The sequence below is a fragment of the Aspergillus caelatus genome (genome assembly GCF_009193585.1).
Source record: "Aspergillus caelatus strain CBS 763.97 unplaced genomic scaffold BDV27scaffold_52, whole genome shotgun sequence".
Lineage (NCBI taxonomy): Eukaryota > Fungi > Ascomycota > Eurotiomycetes > Eurotiales > Aspergillaceae > Aspergillus > Aspergillus caelatus.
The window spans coordinates 147,437-173,173 of record NW_022475315.1 but is presented as its reverse complement, the minus strand read 5'-3'; the positions used below and the strand labels follow the sequence as shown (position 1 = coordinate 173,173).

General features: G+C 49.2%; 9 protein-coding genes across 9 annotated transcripts; 5 read left to right on the top strand and 4 right to left on the bottom strand.

The window, feature by feature from the left end:
* Positions 1-691: 691 nt before the first annotated feature.
* On the bottom strand, positions 692-2,367 carry BDV27DRAFT_92967 (alanine--glyoxylate transaminase). The gene is made up of 2 exons (XM_032077974.1): positions 1,934-2,367; positions 692-1,871 (listed from the first exon to the last, which is right to left on the bottom strand). Exons 1-2 carry the CDS (start codon positions 2,020-2,022, stop codon positions 800-802), a joined length of 1,161 nt encoding a protein of 386 aa, XP_031929492.1. The 5' UTR covers positions 2,023-2,367; the 3' UTR covers positions 692-799.
* Positions 2,368-3,538: 1,171 nt separating this feature from the next.
* On the top strand, positions 3,539-4,751 carry BDV27DRAFT_125414 (vacuolar protein sorting-associated protein 29). Its single transcript, XM_032066320.1, has 4 exons — positions 3,539-3,736; positions 3,796-3,810; positions 3,883-4,296; positions 4,363-4,751. The coding sequence occupies exons 1-4, from the start codon at positions 3,680-3,682 to the stop codon at positions 4,474-4,476; spliced, it is 600 nt and encodes a 199-aa protein (XP_031929491.1). The 5' UTR covers positions 3,539-3,679; the 3' UTR covers positions 4,477-4,751.
* Positions 4,752-5,114: 363 nt separating this feature from the next.
* BDV27DRAFT_125409 (polyadenylate-binding protein) lies at positions 5,115-6,821 on the top strand. The gene is made up of 4 exons (XM_032066319.1): positions 5,115-5,433; positions 5,578-5,834; positions 5,945-6,032; positions 6,093-6,821. Exons 1-4 carry the CDS (start codon positions 5,365-5,367, stop codon positions 6,246-6,248), a joined length of 570 nt encoding a protein of 189 aa, XP_031929490.1. The 5' UTR covers positions 5,115-5,364; the 3' UTR covers positions 6,249-6,821.
* A 670-nt stretch (positions 6,822-7,491) lies between these two features.
* Positions 7,492-11,548, top strand: BDV27DRAFT_125408 (NEDD4 family E3 ubiquitin-protein ligase). The gene is made up of 10 exons (XM_032066318.1): positions 7,492-7,970; positions 8,092-8,114; positions 8,206-8,244; positions 8,320-8,425; positions 8,482-8,615; positions 8,711-9,908; positions 9,961-10,254; positions 10,317-10,454; positions 10,516-10,911; positions 10,970-11,548. The coding sequence occupies exons 1-10, from the start codon at positions 7,951-7,953 to the stop codon at positions 11,067-11,069; spliced, it is 2,448 nt and encodes an 815-aa protein (XP_031929489.1). The 5' UTR covers positions 7,492-7,950; the 3' UTR covers positions 11,070-11,548.
* A 503-nt stretch (positions 11,549-12,051) lies between these two features.
* On the top strand, positions 12,052-12,956 carry BDV27DRAFT_125407 (GPI anchored serine-threonine rich protein). The gene is made up of 3 exons (XM_032066317.1): positions 12,052-12,301; positions 12,367-12,465; positions 12,546-12,956. The coding sequence occupies exons 1-3, from the start codon at positions 12,177-12,179 to the stop codon at positions 12,811-12,813; spliced, it is 492 nt and encodes a 163-aa protein (XP_031929488.1). The 5' UTR covers positions 12,052-12,176; the 3' UTR covers positions 12,814-12,956.
* A 143-nt stretch (positions 12,957-13,099) lies between these two features.
* Positions 13,100-17,006, bottom strand: BDV27DRAFT_170965 (uncharacterized protein; the record flags this gene model as incomplete). Its single annotated transcript, XM_032075470.1, has 5 exons — positions 13,100-13,267; positions 13,328-14,479; positions 14,712-15,043; positions 15,819-16,531; positions 16,618-17,006. 5 exons carry the CDS (start codon positions 17,004-17,006, stop codon positions 13,100-13,102), a joined length of 2,754 nt encoding a protein of 917 aa, XP_031929487.1.
* A 712-nt stretch (positions 17,007-17,718) lies between these two features.
* BDV27DRAFT_143690 (uncharacterized protein) lies at positions 17,719-19,821 on the bottom strand (the record flags this gene model as incomplete). The annotated part of the gene is made up of 1 exon (XM_032070147.1): positions 17,719-19,821. The coding sequence occupies one exon, from the start codon at positions 19,819-19,821 to the stop codon at positions 17,719-17,721; it is 2,103 nt and encodes a 700-aa protein (XP_031929486.1).
* A 3,196-nt stretch (positions 19,822-23,017) lies between these two features.
* BDV27DRAFT_92846 (glycoside hydrolase family 5 protein) lies at positions 23,018-24,393 on the top strand. Its single transcript, XM_032077973.1, has one exon. It carries the CDS (start codon positions 23,174-23,176, stop codon positions 24,350-24,352), a length of 1,179 nt encoding a protein of 392 aa, XP_031929485.1. The 5' UTR covers positions 23,018-23,173; the 3' UTR covers positions 24,353-24,393.
* Positions 24,394-24,397: 4 nt separating this feature from the next.
* BDV27DRAFT_125399 (putative vacuolar transporter chaperon Vtc1) lies at positions 24,398-25,524 on the bottom strand. Its single transcript, XM_032066316.1, has 2 exons — positions 25,238-25,524; positions 24,398-25,166 (listed from the first exon to the last, which is right to left on the bottom strand). The coding sequence occupies exons 1-2, from the start codon at positions 25,269-25,271 to the stop codon at positions 24,829-24,831; spliced, it is 372 nt and encodes a 123-aa protein (XP_031929484.1). The 5' UTR covers positions 25,272-25,524; the 3' UTR covers positions 24,398-24,828.
* Between the last annotated feature and the right edge of the window lie 213 nt (positions 25,525-25,737).

Sequence of the window (25,737 nt, the reverse complement as noted above, 5' to 3'; positions counted from 1 at the left end):
AAAAGACAAAGTCCTATGAAGCAGCGCACGTATACATGCTGATGGAAGTTTTTATAATGCATTCATAGCCCTTCTGATGTGACTGTAAAGAAAACTGGCCACAAGCATGATAAGTGCCAGTAGCATTACTACTTCATACCCTCCTCCGTTTACTTATCATTGTCACACTTACTTATGTTCTTGTAATTTCCCCCCTCTTCTTCCCTTCCTTGTTGCATTGTTTTTGTTCCTTTTTTTTTTTTTATCTACCTCTCAAGTTGGACGGATGTTACGAGTCAGGACCATCATTATACATATCATTATCATATCTCATGTGCTTCCTCTGTTGGTAGTAGGAAAGCATGAGCCACTAGTCGTTATATATAGTCAACACTCAACATGGCATCTATGGATATCCCAGTTACCCTACCAATTCAGTACTGTACCTAATGTAATATTTCTTATTTGTAACCGATCGGGAACACTACCGCTAACTCGGAGCATCATCCTATTGGCTGACCTGTGGAACAAACACCTCAGGTTGCAACAGCACTGAGTGAGCTTTACCGTATAATCGGACACATTCGTTGAAGAGGGGCTAGGGTTACTGTGTTAATCTGTGTTCGGGACATACCGTTAATTAGGATATTGGGTCTACAATATTTCATATACATATCTTCACTAGGTCAAAAACCGCTACTAAGATATAGATCGGATAACCGCAGGAGAATGTACTCTTAATATGGTATATTATATTTTAATTTTGTTTTTTCATTTTTCATCTCTGCTTAAATTCGTAAAATATGGAAGGTATCATCATTTACAGTCCCTTGGCCTGCTTGGCTTCCGTCAGGGCTTCCTTCAGAGCAGCAATAGCGTTGTCAATGTCCTTGCGGGCAGGATCGGAGACACTGACGCCCATATGTCCGAACCGGATGTACTTGGTCGCAGCCTCCTTATGCAGACCCGCTGCAAAGATGACGCCCCGCTTCAGCAGTCCGGGGAGCACGTCTGGTGGGGCCAGACCCTCGGGCAGCCAGATGGCGGTCATGGCGTGGGCCTGGTTCTCTGGCTTCGCGGCCAGCTGCTTCAAGCCGAGCTCGGCGACAGCAGCCTTGACACGGTCCGAGGCCTGGGTGTGCACGGCGAAGCGCTCAGCCATGGGCCGGGAGGTGATCTGGGACAGAGTGGTGTGCAGGGCGTGAACCAACTGGGTGGGTGGGGTAGCGAAGTAGGAGGGCTTGAGGTTCTCGTAGTTCTGCATGATGGGGAGCCAGTTGCCGATGGAGGAGTAGTATGAAGCGGGGGGAGTCTGGCGGTTCTTGAAGACGTCGATGGCGCGACCAGAGGTCATCAGGATGCTGAGGCCGGGGGGGCAACCGATGGCCTTCTGACTGGCAGTCAGGACAACGTCGAGATCCCATTCATCAAAGGCGATCTCCTCGCAGCCGACACTGCAGACACCGTCAACAACCACCAGGGTATTGGGGCTGACGCGGCGAACGATCTCGGCGATGCGCTTGATGTCGCTGAGCACACCGGTCGAGGTGTCGACGTGGGTGATGGTGATGATCTTGTAGGTCTTCTCCTTCAGGGCCTGCTCGATGTCCTCGAACGATGGGCGCTCTCCGATGGGTGCCTTGAGTTGTGTTGCGTTCGCGCCGTATGTTGTCAAGCATGCGGCGAAGGAGTCGGCGAAGTAGCCGGTGTGCAGGACGAGAGCATTCTCTCCCTTCTCGACCAAGCTGGAGGCAACGACGTCCCAGCCGAGGGTGCCGCTACCGGAGATGACGAAGGGCTGGGCGGCGGGGTTGGTAGACTGGAAGAGCTTGCGCACCAAGGTCAATGTCTCTCCAAAGGTTTTGACAAAGCCAGGGGCGACGTGGCTCTCACTACGAGAAAAGCATCAGTATGGAGGGGTCAATGGCTACTTGACCATGACGGGTGAACTCACGCATAGTGGGCCATAGACTGAAGGACAGCATCATCGAATTCGATGGGTCCGGGAATCAACAAGGTGGGGTGAGGGGCTTGGGACGACATTTTGGGAGAGGAGGGTTCTGGTTGCGAAAGAGATGCAGAAGGAAGAGTGGTCGAGAGATCGGTGCGATCGAGGGGTTTATATTCGATATCGTGGGAGTCTCTCTCGGTCGAGAAGGGCAACGGTAAATGCTGATCCAGGTGCCTGGAAATCAGACTAAGCCGCTGCGTCGTCCGTTTGCTCGCCAGCTTTTCCGAAAGTTCGGCTCTCAACGCCGAGAGTCCGCGGGGTAGCAGAAACGAAAAAGTGAACGTGATAATAATGAGTAATTGGGGTGAGGGGAGAAATTCGGGGATCGCCGGAGACAACCAAGAAGATGGATCGGGATCAAAGAAGTCTTGTTATTGGTAGATTGTTTTGTATATCCTATACAAGAAAGAAAGAAAGAAAAAACAAAGATAGATGTAGGGATGTACTTTTATAGGGCAATTGATCTATAAAATTTTTCTTTGGGTCCTAAGATTATTAACCCTTCCTCCCTTTCCTCCCCTTTCTATCGGCCGTAATGGAATTAATGTCCGTCTTAACACGGGCGGAGCCTTCCGTACGTTTACCTCCGCACTGCGGAGAACCTTTTGGGGCCTTCGGATGGGTTTTTTGTTGGGATTTGGGATGGGCACCGCAATTGACTCATATTATAACTATCGATCGAGTAATAAGAACTCGGACCGGGATGAAAACATCCTGTTTGATTGTTATGTCTAGGTTTAAACTGTTAGAATGATCCCGTATGCTGCGGAGAAATTATATATTTATTTATCATGATAGTATATACGTATACTATATCAACACATAGTTCTGATATATCCATGGTCGTAGGACACATACTAATGACACTAGAAGAAACCAACCCAAGAACACAATTGCATATACCCCATTTCAAAATAATGTATGGAGTACACCAACCAGATATCCTAGACTGTATCTGATTCTTAGACTCAAATGTGTTCTCTAAGTCAAGGTTCATGTCATATGGATATCTACGGAATTGGTAAAGTCTCAGCCCCCAAAAGACTTGCCCCAAAAGCCTTCTCAGAAAGCTCAATGGTCAGACAGTGACTTCTAGCACAGGTTATCTATGTACCTAGTACTAGCACAAACTCACAGGCGAGTGGACGACTCAAAGCAACGCAGTAGATTGTATACTGGTAGGACATTATGACTTCCGCAATGATTCAACAACTGATTTGTTGGTTAAAGTATATCGCCAAGAGCAAGCAAGTACCCTAGTCATAGTGGAATGAGTATCAAATCACACACAGTATGTCTGGCCCACTCAATAGAGTGATAGGTGGTAAGTCGATCAGCACGGCATCAAATACCGAATGATACTCAAAAGTATGATTATGGACGGAGAATAACATAACTAGTCCAAATATAGTATAGCATTATGTACGCCTGATAAGAGTGCCAGGCTAACCATCCCTGTCACTGTGATAGGGCTTAGGGCTCGAGGACCGCGGCATCGGCGTCAGGCATCAGTGAGCTTTCCCCGCGAAGCTCCATCGAGTCGACGGAGCACCAAATAACCATACGTAACCTTAACTACTAGTTCACTGGCGGTCCCCGTTATCCTGTACGCTTGCAGGTAACTACTTTGCCTCATAACCACAGGTTTCTTTGGAATGGGCTGTTGAGTTGCTAGTTCCTCTCTCCAGGATGACGTCGCGTCTTGTTCTGGTCATTGGTGACCTCTTTATTCCTGACAGAGCTCCGGTACTGAAAATGCCTGTTTCTCTACATTTTCTCTCAATTAGCTGACATACTTTCTCTAGGATCTTCCAGCTAAGGTGCGCGCCACTCAATCACCCGTCAATCGGCAACAATCTACTGTGCAAACCGATCCGAACTAACTGTCGCAGTTTCGGAAACTCTTAACGCCAGGCAAGATCGGCCAGATTCTCTGTCTGGGCAACCTGACCGACCGAAGTACATTTGAATTCCTCCGTGGTATCGCTCCCGATCTGCAATTGGTCAAGGGTGATTTCGATGTCGACTCTCCCAATCTACCCCTCTCAAAAGTGGTGACCCACGGAAGCCTCCGTATTGGTCTTACCCATGGCCACACCATCATCCCGCCGGGTGACGCCGAAGCCCTGCTTATCGCCGCACGTCAGATGGATGTTGATATATTACTATGGGGTGGTGCGCACCGCTTCGATGCCTTTGAAATGGAGGGAAGGTTCTTTATCACCCCAGGAAGTGCAACGGGCGCACTGAGTACCGGGTATTGGCCCGAAGGAGAGGAACCAACGCCTAGCTTTTGTCTGATGGACGTGAGTCGAGACCCTAACACTTCCATGCGACTCTTTTTCTTTCACCCATACTGAACATTTTCCCAGATTCAAGGTGACGTCCTTGTGTTGTATGTCTACCAACTCAAGACAGACGCCAATGGTGTTGAAACCGTCGCGGTCGAAAAGGTCTCCTTCCGCAAGAACTCCGTTCAATCATGAGTTAACGCTTCGTAATATCTGCTTGTATATATGTCATAGAAACAGCCACGATTATGACCTCCTAATTGTATGTGACTTGAATTTAACCTAGCTTTCCCCAACTGACCTACGCATTGAATTTGATGATGGAACGAATTTTTCCAGTCCCTTATGAGCTGCCTGGATTGGTTCCCTTCTGCCAGTGTACTCTAAACCCAGATGAAAAATCGCTTACTAGTATCTGATCTTCCTGTTGCTCCGATAGTTGTAAAATACTGAACCGAATTATTCTACCAAGTTCTATAGTGCTGATTACTTCCGCGCGCATTGTGTTACTGCGCAGTTACAGCCACATGGCTTTAGGAAGGAGGGTGGCATTGTTTTACGATTTTCTATGAATTAGAAAGATGAAAAGATAAGAAAGAAATCAAAAATAAAACCAGCGAAAGTAGCTAGTTAGTTTTGAAGCCTAAATGGAATTGTGACAAAGGTGGATAACCTTTTTGCTTTGCGACGGTTACGAGAGGGTATTTGTACTTGAGACTGGATTTGGGTGAAGTTCGTTGCCCGTGAAGGTTCAGATGACAAAAGTCGCTAACCGGAAAGAGCAGCAGTGACTTCGGCGTCGATCAAACACGAGCATAACCATTTGTGACCTACTACGACGGGCCGTCTACCTCCAATCACCGGTTGCAGGGCATTCTGTTTACCTCTTCAATCATTTTAATCTAGACTTCCTCTACCCCAATCTTTAAAAAGCTTTGCATTTGTCGGATATTATATTTTCCCAGAGCTCTTGCTCCACTCCGCTCCGCTAGCAGTCGGGGAGGTGCCGTTACAACTTGAGTTTTTCCTTGACTCCGCGGGTTGAACATAGAAAAGAGGAGGCATCCCAAGATTACTTCCATAATGAATCCTGAAGAGAACGAGGTTAAAGATGAGCGTCTGCAGCATCAGGAAGAGGGGGCTGATGATGAGGTAAGCTTGTTCCTTGAAGCTGAAGAAGCTCAAGCTAGATTGAAGACCGGAAGCTCAACTCTGGTGTTTCTGCATCGCCTTTGCTTTATCACAATGGTTACTCTAATTGTATCAGTCCAACTAACACAGTGGTCTCGTCTATAGGAAGAGATTGCGGCGATGAAGAGACGGGTAGCCGAAATGGAATCTGAGGCGGCGAAGTTGCGCGAGATGCAAGCCACCCTTGATCAACAGTCCGAGAACCTGCGGGAAGATAAGGAAGAGATCGATGCGCGGAGTATTTTCGTCGGCAACGTTGACTACGGTGCTTCCCCGGAGGAGATTCAGGCGCATTTCCAGAGCTGTGGCTCAATAAACCGTGTTACTATTCTCCTGGATAAGTTCACGGGTCAGCCGAAAGGGTGCGTTACCACTTTGCCAGCCTTCTGGGACTGTCTCCTCCCTCCTTTTCTGCTCCTCCTTACCTTTATGAATACAACTTCTGTTGCGAATGCTGACGCTTGTGGCACAGGTACGCATATGTAGAGTTTGCAGAGCCTAGCTTGGTGGCCCAGGCACTTGTTCTAAATGAGAGTGTTTTCCGTGGCAGGAACCTTAAGGTTGGTCCCCTTGTCTACTTCTTGTGCCCAGTGCCGTTTCCTCACCTAACACGCACACAGGTTGTCCCCAAGCGTACCAACGTGCCCGGCATGACTCGAGGTCGCGGACGAGGTGGCTTCCGAGGCCGGGGTTTCTTCCGTGGCGGTTATCCCCCTCGGGGAGGCTACCGCGGAGGCTATCGTGGTGGCCGGGGTCGGGGCTATGCACCTTACTAAAATGCATGCAACGTATGCCGCCACGCCGAGGGCGAATAGTTCGCAGATAAGAGCAAGCGAGCTCGAACGAGTCAAGTGAAAGAGGAATACGGCCGAACACGTCCACATTAAATCGATAAATCGTGAGGTTTCTCTGATTTCATGGAGAATACTTTGGAGTTGGGGATGGAATGTACTGTATGATAACCATCTGGCAACCGGTAGGATGGATGGATTCCGCTTGTTTCTATGATATCACCCATATTCTACTGGGGTTTCTTTTATTATTTTTTTTTTTTATTTTGATTTCGTTAGGATCATCGTCATTTTTTGAAAGCATATCTTACAGGGTCAATGGAAAACACTATGTTGTCTCCCTCTATTTATTTTTCACGTGTGGTGTGGTGTGTGTGTGGGGGGGGGGTAAGGATACGATGTATACGGAGCTAGGTACTATGTACGGGGTGATTGCGACGTTTAAGGATCAAACCATGGCGATGAACCTGGTAAGTAGGTAAACTGAAGCAGTGCGCCCCACTGCCTATAATCCGTCGTACTGTCTGTACTCCGAGTATGCTCCTAAACGATGACAATAAGGGGTAATGATTGAAGAGGGACTGGAGAGTAGTATACATAGTACCAAAAGTCAATATAAAAATAGAGGAATAAATTTTGTTGCCTTACGGGAAAGCCACTAAATGCTTGGCTTGGGCTACGGGCGAAACGTTTCTTCCAGTCGAATGGGAACTTAAGCACGCGGGGTTGCTGCTTTTGGCGTTATGGCCTCTGGAATCTTGGTTAGCCGCCGGCTTTGACACCTTAGGTTTCAGGTATCCTATCATCGGTCTTTCCATTTTCCTGATCTGGGATGACTCTATGAACCACTAGCTGTACAGTAAAATATGTACATGGATACTACACAGTACTCGTCTCTTTCAGTCACCGGTAATTTTTAGATGGAATGAGGAAAGTTGGAAGTGGTTTTTATAAGTTTTCTTTTCTTTTTTATTTTTTTTTTTTTTGCTGGTATTGTTTCCAGTGAAACGAAATGGATCGGAGTATATTATTACATGATGATTACCGATATATTTGGCTGGAGGAACCTCAGGAATGATATTACAGAATGCTTATTTATGTATTATTGACGTTTACAATATCACTCGAATATTTCTATAATTTTTATTTTTCCTCATTTTTTTTTTTTGCCTGAGATTTTTAATTATTTACCCCCCTCCCCTCCTTCGCCACGATCCGCTCACACCCGCGCTACGGTCCCTAAAAGAGCCAAACGGAAATCAAGTCTATCAACCGCGCGCTGCTCGTCTGGTCGGAAGAAAGCCCCTCGTCACAAGGTGATTGGTTCGTACAGCGCAACGTCAAGGACCGTCTTTGGTTTGCTCAGCCCCAAAAGTTGCCCGCGCCTCCAACTTCAGGCTTAGTCTCCCCGTTATCGCCAAACCTCAACTCATCTTTAGTTTTCTCCGTTGCATCAATCATCAATCTCGCTCCGGTTTCACCCCCTCCCTCCCCTCTCCACTTCACACCACCGCTTCTGTCATTCGATCTACGGCCGACCTGTGTTCCCGATCTTTCGATTCCTGCCTAGTGTGCAGTCTGTGGTTTGTGGTGGATGCGCACGCCGCGAATTACCTTTTAGGCTTGTCCTGATCGGCCGTTTTGCACCCAGAGGCGTGTACTGCCCGCTCCCTTTCTACAGTACAGGATGGGTTCCAATCTGCCCGCGTAAGTCTTCTCCGGAAGCTCCTTTCCTTTTAATAAGAAGTTCTATCACGTCCAAAGCAAGAAGAGAAAAAGTTCTCGTGGGTTGAAAGCGAGGGTGTGCTAACGAATCAATGACTTGCAGCCAGCCAAACCTCAGGGTTACAAGTAAGACATCCAGGAATGGGGGAGAACTATCAGTCATTCTTACATAGAGAGGAAAAGAGCGAAGAGTTTACTGACTTTCTTTCTTCTTTAGTTATCGCGGCGGATGGACTATATAAACGAGATGTCTTCCGTATGTCCCGCTCATATGATCTTAAATTATCCACCATCGCCTTTACAAGTTTCACTAATACCTTCATTTATACAGGATTCCCCGATCCGTTCGCTGTGGCCACTGTGGGGGGCGAACAAACCCATACAACCTCTGTCATCAAAAAGACATTGAACCCTTACTGGAATGAGATGTTTGATCTGTATGCCTTCCCGGTCAAGCTTCGACGTTTCCATACTGATCAATACTACAATACAGGCGAGTAAATGAAGATAGCATCCTTGCTATCCAGATCTTTGACCAGAAGAAATTCAAGAAGAAGGACCAAGGGTTCCTCGGTGTGATCAATGTACGGATCGGTGATGTGATAGATTTGCAAATGGGCGGTGATGGTAAGTTGCTCTGCGAGTCAACTGTCGTCATCTTCTAAAGGTTTGTCCCGTGTGTGAAAGTGTCTCAACTGACATCATCACTTCGTGCGCTACAGAGATGCTCACTCGAGACTTGAAGAAGTCCAACGACAATCTTGTCGTGCATGGCAAACTCATCATCAATCTTTCCACCAACCTGAGCACACCCAATACCAACCAAGCAAACGGCTTACACCGGTCACATATGCAGCAATCAACTTCTAGCGGGCTTGTGCCACAGGTATCGGCATCGACTCCGCAGCCGTCTCCCGGCCCAAGTCAAGCTGACCCGACTGCGTCGAATCCATCTCTCCACCCTCAGCGTGTCCCATCAACTACTCGGCCTAACAGTACGATTGTACCTGCCAATGGCCCGCCTGCTCCGCCCAATGGTCAGCAAGGTTCTCGCACAAATCTTAGTTCGTTCGAAGATAGCCAAGGACGACTGCCAGCCGGCTGGGAGCGACGAGAGGACAATTTGGGACGGACATACTATGTGGATCACAACACGCGGACGACCACTTGGACCCGACCATCAAACAACTACAACGAGCAAACGTCACGCACGCAGCGGGAGGCCAGTATGCAGCTTGAGCGGAGAGCCCACCAAAGTCGTATGCTCCCGGAGGATCGTACCGGTGCGAGCTCACCCAACCTGCAGGAGAATCAGCAACAGGCTCAGACCCCGCCGGCCGGTGGCAGCGCCAGTGCTGTTTCTATGATGGCTACAGGAGCGACCACCGCTGGCACTGGCGAGCTTCCACCGGGATGGGAGCAACGGACTACCCCCGAAGGACGGCCTTATTTTGTCGACCACAACACTCGCACCACGACATGGGTGGATCCGCGACGACAGCAGTACATCCGAATGTATGGCCAGAATGCCAACGGCACCAATACCACCATTCAACAGCAGCCAGTGTCCCAACTGGGGCCGTTGCCCAGTGGTTGGGAAATGCGCTTGACGAATACTGCACGTGTGTACTTCGTCGACCACAACACGAAGACGACCACCTGGGACGATCCCCGTCTGCCGTCGTCCCTGGATCAAGGCGTCCCACAGTACAAGCGTGACTTTAGACGTAAATTGATCTACTTCCGGTCACAGCCCGCTTTGCGAATCATGTCCGGACAATGCCACGTCAAGGTACGACGTAACAACATCTTCGAGGATTCCTACGCCGAGATCATGCGGCAGAGTGCCTCAGATCTGAAGAAGCGCTTGATGATTAAATTTGACGGTGAAGACGGGTTGGATTATGGTGGTCTGTCCCGGTAAGTAGTCCTGCCGATTGTGAGGAACTGCTCAAAGCTAATGGCGCCCAAGTGAATTCTTTTTCCTTCTCTCTCACGAAATGTTTAACCCCTTCTATTGTCTTTTCGAATACTCCGCACATGATAATTATACTCTGCAAATTAATCCTCATTCGGGCGTTAATCCGGAGCATCTGAACTACTTCAAGTTCATTGGACGTGTTGTTGGATTGGCCATTTTCCACCGCCGTTTCCTTGACTCATTCTTTATTGGAGCGTTCTACAAGATGATGCTCCGGAAGAAGGTGTCGCTTCAAGATATGGAGGGTGTTGATGAGGATCTGCACCGCAATCTGACTTGGACTTTGTACGTTCCTGTGGCCCTGTATCCTGAGGCATATGTCAAGAGCTCCTGCTGATCATCAATAGGGATAACGATATCGAGGGCATTATAGAGTTAACGTTCGCGGTTGATGACGAGAAGTTCGGAGAGCGCCGCACGATCGACCTCAAGCCGGGTGGTCGGGATATTCCTGTTACCAACGAAAACAAGGGAGAATACGTTGAGTAAGTTTTTTGGCTTTCCAGTGAGGAGCGAGTGGGGAGAAATTAATTAACACTGGATCAGGTTGGTCACTGAGTGGAAGATTGTGAAACGGGTTGAGGAGCAGTTCAACGCCTTCATGTCAGGCTTCAATGAACTGATCCCTGCTGATTTGGTCAACGTCTTCGATGAGCGGGAATTGGAATTGCTGATTGGAGGTATTGCGGACATTGACGTTGATGACTGGAAGAAGCACACCGATTACCGTGGCTACCAGGAGTCGGATGAGGTGATCCAGAACTTCTGGAAGATTGTCCGCAGCTGGGATGCGGAACAGAAGTCCCGTCTGCTTCAGTTCACTACCGGTACATCCCGTATCCCAGTGAACGGGTTCAAAGACCTGCAGGGTTCCGACGGGCCGAGACGGTTCACCATCGAGAAGTCTGGCGATCCGGGGGCGCTACCCAAGTCCCACACATGGTACGTTTCCCCTCTGCGTTATAGCCATCCGCGAATGCTTAGCTGACTGTTCTTGTAGCTTCAACCGTCTTGATCTTCCTCCGTATAAGACCAATGATGTGCTTGAGCATAAACTCTCGATTGCAGTGGAGGAGACGTTAGGTTTCGGACAGGAGTAGATGCATGTTTTGTTCCATTCCGAGACAAGATATTTTGCATACGAGTATATTAATTCCGCCGCCGCGTGCAGCGCGGACGGCATGCAAACCAACGCGACTGAGAGGGCGCATGCGCATGTTCGTGATCTCCACCGGCTTGTGTCCCTTTGGCATCATCCCATATTCCCCCTTCGTTCGTGGTCTTCGTTTTGTTGCATGCGGCTTGGAGCAGACTATATGAATTTTTTTTTTCCCCTCTATTCTTCTTTCGTTACTTTCAGAGTGGTGGCTTTGTATATATTCTGTATTATTGTCCTATGGATAACGAGCTGACTTGAATCTGGAGATTCTTTACATTAAGGAGGGTTTAATATTCTGTATCCGGTTTTAGGGTTTGTGTTGTCTAGTGGCCGCATGTGACCGGTCTGATTTTAGAGACGTGGAGATAGAGGAAGTGATACATCGTCCCCAACTATTGGACTTAGTTCCTGAACCCTTTTTAGTCACCGCTAGTTGATAGACACTCAACTGTACAGAATCAATTGAGGAACTCGTTATAGAAGACCGTCCCTAATTGCAAACTAAGAAGGGGAAGACGAGACGAGATTTGATGCCTCAACCGACTACGTCCACCCCATCCAGCAGTTGGGATCAAAATGTCCCTATTGTATATAAATGATCGTAGGAAATGTCACCCGATAGGGTTGCTAGGTTGATATTATTGAAAATTGACCCTGAGACAATTACCCACTAACAAACCCTGTCAGTGCTGTGGACCATTCATGTCGCTTAATGGAAAACAATCCCTCGGGGTGGCTGATATAGTTCGATGCAAGAGTCTCCCATATCCACCACCCTTTCTCACTTGGTGGGTGTCATGTCTTACAGATGAGAGCTCTGCAGATGATGCCCACGCTCATTTTCACTTTCTGGGAAGACGCTCAGATCATCGTCGTGTTTGATTTAAGAGCTGAGCTGTCCCTTCTCCCTTGGTTTTTTTTTTTTTCTTTGTTACATTGTGTGTACTCTTGTCCAAGGACTGTCTCGTGACGACATATTCTCTATATTCCATCCGCATTTGCCCTAACCCTCAATCCAACTACCAATAAACACACCCAAAACAGAAACATGCGTGCCACACTCCTCACCACCATCCTGGCAGGATCCCTCCCCTTGCTTGCAGCGGCACAGGCCCAGGCCACTGCTACTGCGGGGACAACAACTTCGACCGAGACGAAGTGTGCTGCTCAGAAGTATGTCACACAGCCTGCTCCTTTCTAGTCAGATGTATAGATTTTGACCTGGAATATTTGAACAGCATCGTGGATGATTGTAAATCACGAATGTTGGAACAAGTGAACAGTTGCGAAGTAAACGATTGGAGATGCCTGTGTGAACAGCAGGGCAACGTTGTTACGTGAGTTTAAGCACATTGGCTCCTGTTCAACACTCCTGTATAACGCTACAGATAGCTAATAGATGGATCGGCATGAACAGATGCTTCAACAACTGCCCTGGTTCTACACAGAGCACCCCTGAAAGGCAAAAGCAACAAGTCTATTGCAACGCAGCGAAGGCTCTCCCCTCGTCGTCAACAAAGGTCGCCTCTTCGACCTCTTCGGCGACGGAAACAAAGAAGACCAGCTCCTCTACTACCACCTCGACTAGTACGTCGACGGGTGCTGCTTCTCTTCCTACAGCGGCATTCGGGACTGTCGAGGGGGGACTGATGCTGGGTGTTGTACTGGGGGTTCTGGGCCTTTGATTGCTTCAGCTTTAAGTCGAGGAATCTATGATAATATCTAATAGTAATCACGTCGATGCGCAAGTCGCATTGATGGAAGGATATCTGGTTTAATGTATGTCTATTAGTGTATGATTCAATCAATGTAATTATAAACATATTGAGTTCCGTATCGCAGACATAAAGTGCTTTGTCGTTTTCAATTTGTCTTAAGGGAGCTATCTACCTGTGTATGTACTATATACATCACGCTCTCCATGCGTAGGGTATCAGATGAACACAAACCAAACAAGAAACTAAAACGGAATCAATAAAACTGCCGAGCCCGTAGAGAAGCAAGATACCGCAGCCCCATTGCAATCCTCTTCCTGGTCTGCCACAGAGCAGCCAGTGCAGCTCCTACCATACACGGAGGGATAAGCATATACAGCAGACCATCATCTCCCGCCAACGCCGAAGAGAGAATCCAAGAATCCTATAGATAGGACGTGTCAGTACCAGCCCTTCTTAGATCACCAAATAGAGGCAAACATACCGAATGGTCCAGAGAAAACACCTCCGTATAGCCCAATTCCTCGCCGGTGAAATCCACCGCAACCAACCTCCAAGACCCAGCCCTCTCATCCATCTCAATGGCCGTCTCGAACCCGGTCTTGGGCACATAATCCACCGTCTCAAACTCGTCCTCGGTAGAATTCCACACCCTCTGCAAAACCCACCCGGCCACATCCGTTGCCCCATTCCAACTAACAAACACCGTCCGCAAACCCCCATCCACCGCCACATCTGGCGGCATGACAGGTCTCCCAACCCAGCCTGCCTTATACGTCCGATACGACTTGACCCAGCCCAGAGGGAAGAACATCTGGGGACCCCAATGCGTATCACAGAGCACCTCTCCACCAGCACTGAACTCGGTATATGCCGCCGCCTTCCCCCACCCAACAAACACATTCCCCGACTCTTCCAACACCTGTACATTCCCCTGCGAATGCGCACTGAACCCCCCCGGAGCATCGTACACTCGCTTCAACGTCGCCGTCCAATTCCCAACATCCACCGCAATCACCAACCCGCGACTATGATCCTCATCCATGACATGATCATTCGCCCCATTATCAAACACCGTAATCACATCCACATCCACATCCACATCCACATCCCCAGAAGACCCGGTAACCCACTTCGCATTATGCTGCCACTTAAAACCCCTCACATCCAACCCCTCCTCCAAATTCCGAAACATATTCCTCTTCCCTCCAAGAACCCACAATACCTCCCCATCCCCCCCAACACAAGTCACCGTATGCATATACCTCGACGAAACCAAATACCGCCCATCCTCCAATTTATCCACACTATTAATATGAAAATAGTCATACGCCGACTCACTCGAATTCGCCATTCCCTTTCCCTCCTCTAACGGGAAATACGTCTCGGTGATATTGTAGTGGTCGCTGGCACGCCATTGGAAGAGTAATGACCCGGTTTCGATGTCGATTTCTTGGAAGAGACAATCGTAGATCCATCCGTTTTGGGACCCGTTTATGGGTGTAAGATCGTATGGGATGATCTCGTAGATGGTTATTAGGGCTGTTCCGGTGGAGGTGAGTTGGAATTCGTGGACGTCGCCGCGGAGGTTGTTGGTGGGGGTTATGGTGTGGGTTAGGGTGTAGGTTTTGTCTAACTGTAGGTTATATTTCTATTGTTAGTATATATGCATGTTTTGTATGTATGTATGTATGTATGTATGCATGTAAGTGAGTAAGTGAGTAAGTGAGTAAATCTCGACTCAATCCCCTTATAACCCTAACAACCCTCACACTCCCCAGATCAAGAAACAAAGAGAGAAAAAGAAAGAGAGAAAAAGAAAGAGAGAAAGAGAGAGAGAGAGAGAGAGAGAGAGAGAAGAAACAAACCATATAATACCTCCCCAATCCCCTCGTCCCATCATCCTCCCCAGTCCAAAACGTCAAATAATCCTCCCCTCGATACCTCTGAACCCGAAAATCCATAACCATACCAAACCGACTCTCCATCCAAACCAAGTTCCCCTTATTATCGAAGATCAATGGGCCCGGGTGTGGGTAGAAATGGCCCCGTGGACTGAAGAAGACGTATTTGTCTTCGCAGCGAGGGTCCCATTTCAAGATGTTGGGTTCTGGAGAGGCGAGATCAAAGGATTCGTATTTTGTTCTGGGATGGGCGCCTAGGAGGCCGGTGTCGTAGAGGAGGGAGTGCCATGTTAGGGCTTGGGTTAGGTTTAGTAGGGTAGTAAGGAGGAGGAGGAGTGGGTATAGGTATATGTGTATTGACATTGAGGTTCTGTGTCTGTATGTCTTCTGTTTATGTATGTGTATGTGAGGGAGATTGCATTATCAAAAGCCTTTTGAATGAGATAGATAGATAAGTGAAGACCTTGTATACTACAAGAAATGATTATACTTTTTTTTTTTTTTACTTCGTCTACGAGTCAAGGGGATGAGCTGCGGGGAGTACCATATGGAGTACGCTATCGTACCAGCATCACCGGCCAGTAACAGAATATACCGGAAAAGGGGAAAGCAAACGAGTTCCCACTCCGGTCCAAACGTTCGTGGTGGATTCATCATCGGCGACGCAAATTGAGCAGCGTGGGTGACGAGGCCCGCCAAGTCTGACGGCCATGATGTGGGGAGATGGCATTGCAGAGCTGATGTCGTTGGTGGACGATGTGGTCCCGGCCCGCTTGAATGGCGCCAACGGGGAGGAAATAAGCATTGAGGAGGAGTCGTCAATTGATCCTTTTCGGTTGGAGTTAAGTGTCGTCTCACTTAATTTACTCTTCGCGGTGGGAGATTATCTGATTGATCTGTGGGGGAGTTGAAACTTACAAGAGATAAAAAGACACAGGTGTGCTCAGGATGTTTAGATGTAAGGGTAACGTTACATATAAAAGATACAAATACATCGGATATCACTATGTTTAAACAACTAATAACCCAACCCACAGTCCCCCAGTCACGTCTTCTTCTTCTTCTTCTTACTATTCCGACCTCCTTTCTCCTCCTTATCAAGCCCCTCCCGCTTAATCCCCGGATTCGCCTCCGCCTCATGAGGACCCTCATCCGCCGGTTGTAAATCATCATCCACAATATCATATTGCTCCAAATACCCCGAAACATCAATATACCTCAACACAAAAGCCACCTTCTCAATATCCGCACAAGAAACCTTCCCCAAAGAAGACTCAGTCTCATTCAACCTCGCCCGCAATTCATTAACAGCCGCCCACAACGACCGATACTCCGAGACATCATATTTGACATTGATCTCGCCATTCGGTTTGAGCTTGCCCGCCTTCTTCCCTAGCTTATTGACCTCTGTCTTTTCGCTCTCCTGGCTGAGTCGGGTCCCGCGTCCCGGGAACTCTTTCATACACAGCCAGAGGTACGTATGATCACTGTAGAATGGAGCCTCATGCTCAGGGTCACGGATCGTGCCCACAGATAAGAGGAGCGACGCAGTAGCTATGCCCACGCCACGGAGCGGTTTCATTAGAGCGTCCAGACTCGACTTGGGGAACGAAGCTGTCGGGTCGGTGGTCTCTGGCTTGTCACCGGTTTCAGCTTCAGCTTCATCCTTGGCAGACCTAGTCGTATTGACTGCCGTAAAAGCATCCGACGTAGCTTTTTGCACCGCCTTCGCTTGATTCGACTTCACCATGCCCAGCAAAGCAGGACGGAAAATACCATGTTTTCTAATACACGAGGATTAACAAGCCATTTATTTTAACCAGTGAAATCAAATCAAGCCACAAATCGATATAAGAAAAAGAAAACTCACAACTTCCACTCAACCAACTTGACAACCTCCTCCTTCTCCAAACACCTCTTCTCTGCCACCACCACCACCCCCGGCAACCCTTCATACCTCAGCGCATCCAACTCCCGGAATGCCCCAACCTCCGCCTCGACCTGCTTCTTCTGCTCCTCATCTAGCGCAGGGTTCTCTACCTGAGAAGGAGGAGACACCTGGCGCGAGCGTTTGGCGCGCTTACCTCGTGTGGAGGAGGCTCGGAGAACGCGGTCTGTGGCCTTGCGGCGCGTCACGGCGTCCAATGTGGCCGGGTAGCAGGCTAGTAGGGCCTGGAAGGTATCTTGGGTGATGTGGCCTGGGTGGAAGTCTGTGGAGGTGTTGGGTTGGTGTTTTTGGTCTTCTCTTTCTTCGTTCATCCTTTTTCTTTGGTCTTCTCTTCTCTTCCTTGTTCTCTATTTGCGGGGTGTTGGGTAGTGTTCTGGTTTTGGATGGGGTTGTTGGGGAATCTAGAGTCACTTGTTTATTGAAATGTCTGGTTGTTTAGATCGCCAGTCACTGTATCTTTGTTTCAGATGTTGATGTATGATGGTTTTATGAACCTTTCATTGGCTGAGGTTGAGTTTGGCAAACGTCGTCGTCGGTGGTGGTGGTGGTGGTGGTGGTATGGTATGGTATGGTATGGTAATGACACCTTATCAGAGCTGAAATAGATGTGGTAAGTTTGGTATTAAAAATTCATCCGGTAAGTTATCTCTCTTGATACATTCGAACACTACGTTTCCATAAGTTGGGCAATTTGCAAATCTTTGATTATTTCAATACAGAATCATCTCGTATAAGTAGAGAGTCGTCAGTTGCATCCGTAAACATCGCCAGAAACGCTCAGCTGCAACGTCTTGCATCGCACAAACCAATAATAACTAGAACATGCAACCACTAAGAATCATCCAGACTAATTGGACCATGTCAAGCACAGTCACACGTAAAACACAAGTTGTAAGGCCCTAAAGTCTCATACAAGAATCGGGGGAGAGATGTATAGCATTACAACAGACGAGAGGTCTAGCCCCTGCGAGTAGTGATAAGAGCTGAGTAAAAAGAAAGGAAGAGAAAAGAAGTCTATAACATTTACTGGCCTCCACTAGGTTTTCGCTTGTGGTCCTTTTTGCCCTTGGCAGGACTGGTGTCCGGACTGGCAAAGCTCACGCGCTTCTCATCCTTGCCACGGTTCAATGACACAATGGACGCGGAAAGAAGGCTATCTTTCTTCTTGGAGCTGCCTCCTCGAAGCGGTTTCGAGAAAGAAGGTGAACGGTGAGCGGCCGGGTCGGATTTGGGATCGCTGGTTGTCGTGGAGCCCGTCGTATCGTCGTCGTCTTCCACGTCAATGTGACTAAAGTCTTCTTCGTGATCGCCAGCTTCGGACGAGCTGGGACCGGGGCTATCCGAATCCGACGCCGCTTCGTAGTCGTCATCGTCGCTCACCAGACTCGGAGCCTGGTTCGACTCGACGGTGTTCGGACTGAGATTGGCCGAACGATCGACCCCATCGACTTCACGAAGACGAAGATCATCGATCGGAGCCATCGATGATGGTGGGCCGTACGGAGATTGATAAGGTGCGGCCCGCGTTGGCGTCAGGGTTTCCAAGGTGAGGGGCTTATGACTCGTCTTGTCCACGCCCTTTCGGCTACTTGGGCGCCGCGACCCGGCTTGCGGAGCGGTGGTCCGCATTGGTTGCCGGCCAATGCGAGCGTCAGTCGGTTTTTCACCGTGACTCGCATTGACCGACGGCTGGGCCGGCTCCACGTCCGACTCGCCTTCGTCGGATGAGAAGGCGCTCAGATCAACAGGGGTTTTCGCTTCCCCAACCAGTCGGTCCAGATCGAGTCCGACACCCTTGAGCTGCATTAGTGATGACAGATGAGGGGTAGCCGGCGAGCCCTGGAAGTCATCCGATGGCTTCGCCGGTGTATTGCGCCGACTGGGTAGAGAATGGGCAGACGGACGAGGTGTTTCCACCACGGAGGACGCCTGCTGGCTGGAGACCGATCGTTTCCGGGGCGTCGCGTTGTCACCAGAGGCCTCCGACGCGGATGGGGTCTTGGAAGACGATTCAATAACGTGAGCAGATCGAATGAGCGGATGAACGTAACCTGCCGTGGCCGTGCTGGAGGTGTCGTTCTTACCCCCAATGATCGCACCCGCTTCGTCCACCTCGACGGGCTCTCCCGATGCGACCGCGGCGGCATCGTGACTAGCAAAGTTCCTATTATGGGCAATGCGGCAGTGATTGATGAATCCTTGCGTGCTGGAGAAATTGTCCCTTCGACAGTCCAAGCACACAAGTTTGACCAGGACACCATCTGACTTTCGCCGGATGATCATGGGGCCCGCTTTCTCCTTCGGCGGTGGATAGCCATTCGGCAAGGATTGCAGCTTCATGTTATTTGAGCCTCTCTGGAGGCGAGATTTGCTTGACCAGTAGCCATCGCCAGAGGTTCCACGTGTTGAACGGCCTTCCATCAGCGGCGTACCTGGCACACCAAATCCTAGAGGGGTTGCTGGCTCGAGCTCCCCTCCGTCGAAACGTGGGTCTGGTAGTAACCATCGGGCATAATGACGGGTGTATGGGCCATCCGTTACACCCCACGGTGCCGGGGAGAGCGGCGGAGGTCCATTTCCAGGAGCTAACACTGCCATCCCCGTACCGTTGCTGACCGATTGTCCCATGGCATGCGATCCAGGATACGGGATCTCGGCGCACCGTCGCAACTGTTCCAACGCGACTTGGCATTTGGCGATCTCTTGGTCGATCAAGCGGAGTTCATTGTGCTTCAATAACACCTCTAAGCTTAACTGTGCCTCTAACGTTTCGCGCAACCTGTCCACATTCACTTTGCGCGGAGGGGCGTCCTGTTTGGCGACCGGGAAACCTGAGGGGTCGGGGTTCTGACGAGATGCGTTGTCGGATGGGTTCGACGGTTGGGATGCGCGATCGCTGAGGGTTGTTGGTTCCTGCGACGTCACAGTCGCACTACTTAGAGATAGAGACGGATCTTGACCAGTCGCGACCGGATTGCTGGGCGTATCGTCTGCGCGCAACTTGGTTGCGACCGGGGCACCTTGACCGGTGGCTGAATCGCTCGAATCGGAGCGCTTGCGCTTCAGTTGGGGCAGCGCCAGGCTGTTCACACCTGGCGCGGCGCAGTGTGGCGAGGTCGCGAGCATCTTGAGCTCCTCAGCCATCACCTTATTCCCCCCAATTGCAGAGGACCAGGGTAGCAGCCGAAACATGCCATGCGAGAGATGTGCGACAGGGAGAGAAGTAGGGTGTTCAGACGCCAATGCGACTTGGGAGAAATGCGACACGCCCGAAAGCGAAAGAAGAAAAGGGGGAAAAAAGGGTCGCAAATACAGTTAGTCGCTTTGAGTGATTAGATCATGCACCAGTGCATGCGAACGCGATCTAAATCTGGGGGAAAAAGATGGAGAGGTGGAGAGTGAGGCGTAGAGACCGCGAAGGAGTGGACGTTGCTGCCGATCGGTGATCAGGCGTTGTTTGCGACCGGCAGAAGCTCAGCAAGGGGGGGGGAAGGGAAAGGGAGGAAAGAGTCACCCCAACCAGAAACACCGGACGTTAGAACGGACTCACCACCTTCAGCGGGAGAGGACAGGATGATAAGGAAGTTGGGAGGAGTAGTTCGGACGGGAAAGTTGTTTTAGATTGAATTTCCGAACCAGACAGAGTTTCCCAGAGGAATGAATAATGACAGATAAGCGCACCAGAACACAGAAGCTATAGGGATACGGAGTAAAGTATGAGAGAGGATACAGTACGTTTGCCGTACGTCCCAACAAGTAAGTTAGTTAGTCACTCACATGCAGTTCCCGGGACAGGAAGGGAACGCAAAAGAGGATCCACGGGGCTATTGATTGGCACCTCCAGAGAGGCAAAATAGGCGGAAAGGTGGTGGCGTAATCTATTAATAATGGATGCTAAGGAACAAAACTCGTAACGAAACAAACAGGAACAGGCAGCAGACAAGAAGAGGGGATGAATGAGGAAAGAGAAAAAAAAAGAGAAAAATAAAATAAAGATAAGTAAACGACTTTTTGGGTTCAATCAGCTCCGAAAAGATGATACAGAATAGGAAGGAAATGTGAGCTAATCCGCAGCTCTGCGAATCAATTAAAGATCAGTTGGGGAACGAGAAAAAAAAAAAAAAAAAGAAAACTAAAGTATATACGGAGTAGAACGAGGGAGGAAAAAGAAACGCGTTGATAAGAAAGATCGCAAGTCAGTTTGTCGTCCGACCAGGGACCCAAATCTTTTCACGGAGATGGAGAGTGATGAAACCCGTCGGGTATGGAGAGAAGGAGAAAGAAGAGGACAGAATCCGGGAGGAAACGGTGGAAGGGTAAGGGTTGGAGAAGTTGTTGGTTTGGGTTCTAAGAAAGGGAAACTGAGAAGAATATCTTTTAAAAAGTTGGATGGGGGGGGCAAAAGAGGATCAGTGACCGTGAGGGGATCTTCCAGGGTGGTTTTTGTTTCTCGTTGGTAACCCGTATGTATGTTTGTACATAGTAGTACTACTGCTCACTACTCACTACTACAAGAGGTGGAATGGTCTATGACGACGGGGGTGAACAGCTATCACCACATTCAATCATTATCTAGTCTGCTTCAAGGAACAACCAATGTCGATTTGCCGGAAGAGAATTTCCTACCGAGTCAGTCCGTAGTAAAAGTACCGGTGAAACCTTTTCCTATTATTATTATAATAAAAAAAAAATTATTATTATTATTATTTTTTTTTTTTTTTGATATATTTATCAGGCCTTCGCGAGCTCTCATTGATCCTCAGGAATTGACTTCCCTGTTCCAGCGTCTGGTTGAATCAGAATGACACGTCAAATCAGATCTTCGCACTATTGACCCTTCACATTGGCTGGTGGGTCAATGATGTGATACCGGGCCTGGACTGGTCCATGGCTCGTCTTCGTTGTATTTATCGTCACGCCCGGTATGGTACTTCTGTAGGTATCAAGGGATCTGAGCTCTGCTTTCTTGTGGTCTTCTTTCCACACCTGCGAACCATTCGTTTTCTTACTTCTTCTTCCTGCACTGCCACAAGGAGTCAACTGCATGTACAGTGCAACCTACTCGACGTGAATTATTGAATATATCTACTGGTAGGAGTAGTTTAGCGCGCTGTACCACCGTTAGCGATGTTGACTATTCGCCTATCATTGGGCACTGCAGAGTTAATGCCCTAAACGAGCTATATAGGTCTTTCTGGAGGAGGAATGGTGGGAGTTATAGTTAGCTAACTATTGAATATCGCCTTTAGTCACAGTGGTGACAATTGAATTATAAGCTAGCGGCGCCATGGATCGGAAAAGTGTGTGTGGTTAAGGTTCGTCGGACACACATGGCGGATTCTCTTCCAAGTGTTTTGACTTCTTTCATCCTGCTGGGCCCGTGGTTCGTTCGCTGCCTGATCAGGTAACGACGGTCATCGACGGAGTGCCTGAGGTACAAATGATTACATCATGACAACTAGTTCATTCCTCGCTTTTTCCATTTTGGGTGCTTTGTTTTCCTGGACCTGAAGATAATCACCGCGGGGCCTTACCACCTCCATAACTCTGGATCAGTAGTCACTTAAAGACTCTTCTGCGCCATGGCTCCAGTAGAATATGTCTTCCTGGATCAGACAATGGTATGTGCTAAATCTTCGATCGCCTTCGGTCTTTTGGTTTCTTATTCAAGTGCTGTCATGCTAATATTCCCCAGGTGTAAAATGGGGATTGAGTCGGACAGTACACTCAAACAATAAATGAGTGAGATATCGAACTCGCAGCTTAGACCACTCCAGACATGAGGGAGGCTGTTGTATATAACGCAACGTGCCTCAACTAAAAGTGAAATGGCTGAATTCGGAATATCCGAGTGCCAAAAGGCGGCAATTCCTTCTACCACAGTTGGGGAATTCCGGACGGAGTCTTTTCGTTCAACAATGGCCACGGCTTAGGGTCTTTGAAAAATGTTGATCAACATTTTCGGGTTGATGTTAGACCGTACATACTCGACTGTGATTGCACGCGGTGGATACTCTGGGGTTTTTGGGGTACTCACGAACGGCGTTTTTCCCTCCGCACCCCGCAACCACGCTTTTCGGCAGGGCCACCATGTGGATTCCATTATACTAATGAAGAATTCTCGTGGGGTCGCAAGATGGATTTTTGCTCTATGTTCTCCTGTCATTGGGTAATTTGCCTTCTGCCTCACGGCCTTGGCTTCAACAGCTGCGGAATATGCTCTCCTTACGGTTAGGATGTGGATCTCTAGAAACCAGGGGACGGGAATATTCTTGCCCGAAGAGCTGTTCGTATGTCCATTATGATCTCACTGAGAGACGATCACGCTCGGGAATTCCTATATGGCACCGGGACATCAATTGGGCCTATATCATGGCGAGAGTTCCCACATGGATCGTGCACGGTGTGAAGAGTGAATCCTGGGAGGTGAGCGGGCTTACCAGTACAAGGTTACTAAAATTGCATTCCTTGCGTGAAAATGCGTGCGTCACTACCGTTTCTTACTGCCCTGGGGTGTATCTCGGCCGCTTTGGCAGTTCCTCATCCCAGAGTGCAGAGTCCGGAGTATGTCAACTGGACAACTTTCAAAGCCAATGGCGTCAACCTCGGAGGCTGGCTCGTCCAGGAGTCCACGATTGACAGCCAGTTTTGGGGCACATATTCCGGCGGCGCGGATGATGAATGGGGCCTCTGTGAACATCTAGGATCCCGGTGTGGACCTGTTTTGGAACATCGATATGCGACTTACATCACGAAAAGCGACATCGATAAGCTGGCCAACGTCGGTGTAGAAATCTTGCGGATTCCCACGACGTACGCCGCCTGGATCAAGCTCCCTGGCTCCCAGCTGTACTCTGGGAACCAGACAGCCTACCTGAAACAGATCGCCGACTACGCGATCACCCAGTATGGCATGCACATTATCGTGGATGTCCACTCGCTTCCTGGTGGCACAAATGGTCTCACCATCGGCGAGGCTAGCGGGCACTGGGGCTGGTACTACAACCAGACCGCGTTTGACTACTCCATGCAAGTCATTGATGCCGTCATCTCCTTCGTCCAGAACTCAGGGTCTCCCCAATCTTACACGATCGAACCGATGAACGAGCCTACTGATAACCCGGATATGTCCGTCTTCGGAACCCCTGCAGCGCTCTCAGATCGCGGCGCCACCTGGGTACTGAAGTATATCCGCGCCGTAATCGACAGGGTCGCATCCGTCAACCCCAACATCCCAGTCATGTTCCAGGGAAGCTTCAAACCGGAGCAGTACTGGTCCGGTCAACTCCCCGCCGATGCGAACCTTGTCTTTGACGTCCACACATACTACTTCGAACGCAACGTCACGTCCGAGACCCTCCCAGCCCGCCTGTACGCGGACGCGCGGTCCAAGGCCGGAGACGGCAAGTTCCCTGTGTTCACGGGAGAGTGGTCTATCCAAACCCTATACCAGAACTCCTTTGCTCTCCGTGAGAGGAATGTGAATGCGGGTCTCGATGCCATGTACAAGTATTCCCAAGGCAGCTGTTACTGGACCGCGAAGTTCTCGGGCAATGCGACCGTGAATGGGCAAGGAACACAAGCGGACTACTGGAATTTTGAGTACTTTGTTGACCACGGATACATTGACCTGACGAGATTCCATAATACGAAGTGAAAGATGAACTAGGGGTTCCTTTTGTTGGTCGGTTGAGGCGATATTTTTGTACTTAGTATTCAATTGATTCCCAATAATTCAATTTTGCAAATTCGAAGCTCACTAAACAGTGGCCGTAGCGCAATTTTAATCGCTATAACACAGAAACAACAGAGGAATATACAACTACCCACAATATACACGTACACGCAACAGTAACCAATCATCGAAACAGAAAAACAGAAAGCAAGGAAAAATACAGTCTTGCGACCGCTCATCAGACCGGACCATAATCTATCTACCGATATTTTCACCCTTGCACCGACCAGCGACGTTCACCCTAGCACGAATAAGAAACAAGTCCATAAAGGGCATAGACCATAACACATAACCCAGGTCTAGCGCCAGCAAAAGTACGGGCACGTGCCCCACAAAGCAAGGGGGTTGAGAAAACAAGCACAAGAAAACAAAAGACACCCAAGACAACACAGATGGTTTTAGTTCTCCGTGATTCTGAGAATGAAGTTAACGACAACGGCCGCTAACAAGGCGAGGGCCAGAACGGTGGGACCGAAACGGTCGTCGATGCCGCTCTGGCCGCGTTTGCGGATGCTGGCTGCGCGCCAGTGGAAGGTACAGAGGGCGTAGATCATGGCCGCCATGGCGATGATGGTAAAGAGACCGGCGGAGATACGACCGATGCGATCACCGAAGTTCAGGAGACCGACGGCCAAACCGCCCAGGATGACGGTAAAGTTGAGCCAGGAAAGGAAGGTCCGCTCATTGGCGAAGAAGACCTTGGGTTCGACTCTGGTGGGCAGGGCGATGCGCTTGCCTTTGGAGGATTTGTTAGTGAGACTGTGAGGGGATTGAGATGATTGATCCGTGATTCCTTTTTTTACTGACCTGGGGCAGTCTGGAGGAGAGGTTGACTCGACATTTTGGTCCGTGTGTGAGTGTGGGTACGGAAGGGAGGAAGAGATAAGAGCTATTGAAATGGGGATCCGGAGAGCTTGAAGGAGGAGTGAGAGCAATTGAGGCCGAGAGTTTCTGATTAACCTCGATGATGTTACAGCCAAGAAAGTGATGAAAAAAAAAGATAGATGACGCTCGGTTAAAGAAGGAAGAAGACAAGAGAAAGAGATAAAAAAATTAATTCTTTGCGTCGGGGGGGGGAGAGACTAGAGAGGATCGATACAGTTACTGCAACCGCTACTGTCGGTATTCAAGACGGCCCAGATTCTGCCCCGCTACAAAATGCTCCGGTCGTCTTGCTCCTTACCCTCTGGGGCCTAGTTTGTGGCGTCGGGTTGATTTCCGACCGTCCACTCCATCCCACGTGCCCTCGTTCGTTGCTGCTGTCATCGCTTGAGGTCGTTTCGGATTATGGTTACCCCGTGTTTCTG

Bases quoted from the DNA above. Each gene is read 5' to 3' on its own strand.
- BDV27DRAFT_125408 (XM_032066318.1), top strand. From the start codon at position 7,951: ATGGGTTCCAATCTGCCCGC. The intron at 8,115-8,205 runs GTAAGACATCCA...TTTCTTCTTTAG, and splicing joins GCCAAACCTCAGGGTTACAA to TTATCGCGGCGGATGGACTA. The intron at 8,426-8,481 runs GTATGCCTTCCC...ACTACAATACAG, and splicing joins TGGAATGAGATGTTTGATCT to GCGAGTAAATGAAGATAGCA.
- BDV27DRAFT_92846 (XM_032077973.1), top strand. From the start codon at position 23,174: ATGCGTGCGTCACTACCGTTTCTTACTGCCCTGGGGTGTATCTCGGCC.
- BDV27DRAFT_92967 (XM_032077974.1), bottom strand. From the start codon at position 2,022: ATGTCGTCCCAAGCCCCTCACCCCACCTTGTTGATTCCCGGACCCATC. The intron at 1,872-1,933 runs GTGAGTTCACCC...CTTTTCTCGTAG, and splicing joins CAGTCTATGGCCCACTATGC to TGAGAGCCACGTCGCCCCTG.
- BDV27DRAFT_125414 (XM_032066320.1), top strand. From the start codon at position 3,680: ATGACGTCGCGTCTTGTTCTGGTCATTGGTGACCTCTTTATTCCTGAC. The intron at 4,297-4,362 runs GTGAGTCGAGAC...ACATTTTCCCAG, and splicing joins CTAGCTTTTGTCTGATGGAC to ATTCAAGGTGACGTCCTTGT.
- BDV27DRAFT_125407 (XM_032066317.1), top strand. From the start codon at position 12,177: ATGCGTGCCACACTCCTCACCACCATCCTGGCAGGATCCCTCCCCTTG. The intron at 12,302-12,366 runs GTATGTCACACA...ATATTTGAACAG, and splicing joins ACGAAGTGTGCTGCTCAGAA to CATCGTGGATGATTGTAAAT. The intron at 12,466-12,545 runs GTGAGTTTAAGC...CGGCATGAACAG, and splicing joins CAGCAGGGCAACGTTGTTAC to ATGCTTCAACAACTGCCCTG.
- BDV27DRAFT_125409 (XM_032066319.1), top strand. From the start codon at position 5,365: ATGAATCCTGAAGAGAACGAGGTTAAAGATGAGCGTCTGCAGCATCAG. The intron at 5,835-5,944 runs GTGCGTTACCAC...CTTGTGGCACAG, and splicing joins TTCACGGGTCAGCCGAAAGG to GTACGCATATGTAGAGTTTG. The intron at 6,033-6,092 runs GTTGGTCCCCTT...ACACGCACACAG, and splicing joins TCCGTGGCAGGAACCTTAAG to GTTGTCCCCAAGCGTACCAA.
- BDV27DRAFT_125399 (XM_032066316.1), bottom strand. From the start codon at position 25,271: ATGTCGAGTCAACCTCTCCTCCAGACTGCCCCAG. The intron at 25,167-25,237 runs GTCAGTAAAAAA...AATCCTCCAAAG, and splicing joins TCTCCTCCAGACTGCCCCAG to GCAAGCGCATCGCCCTGCCC.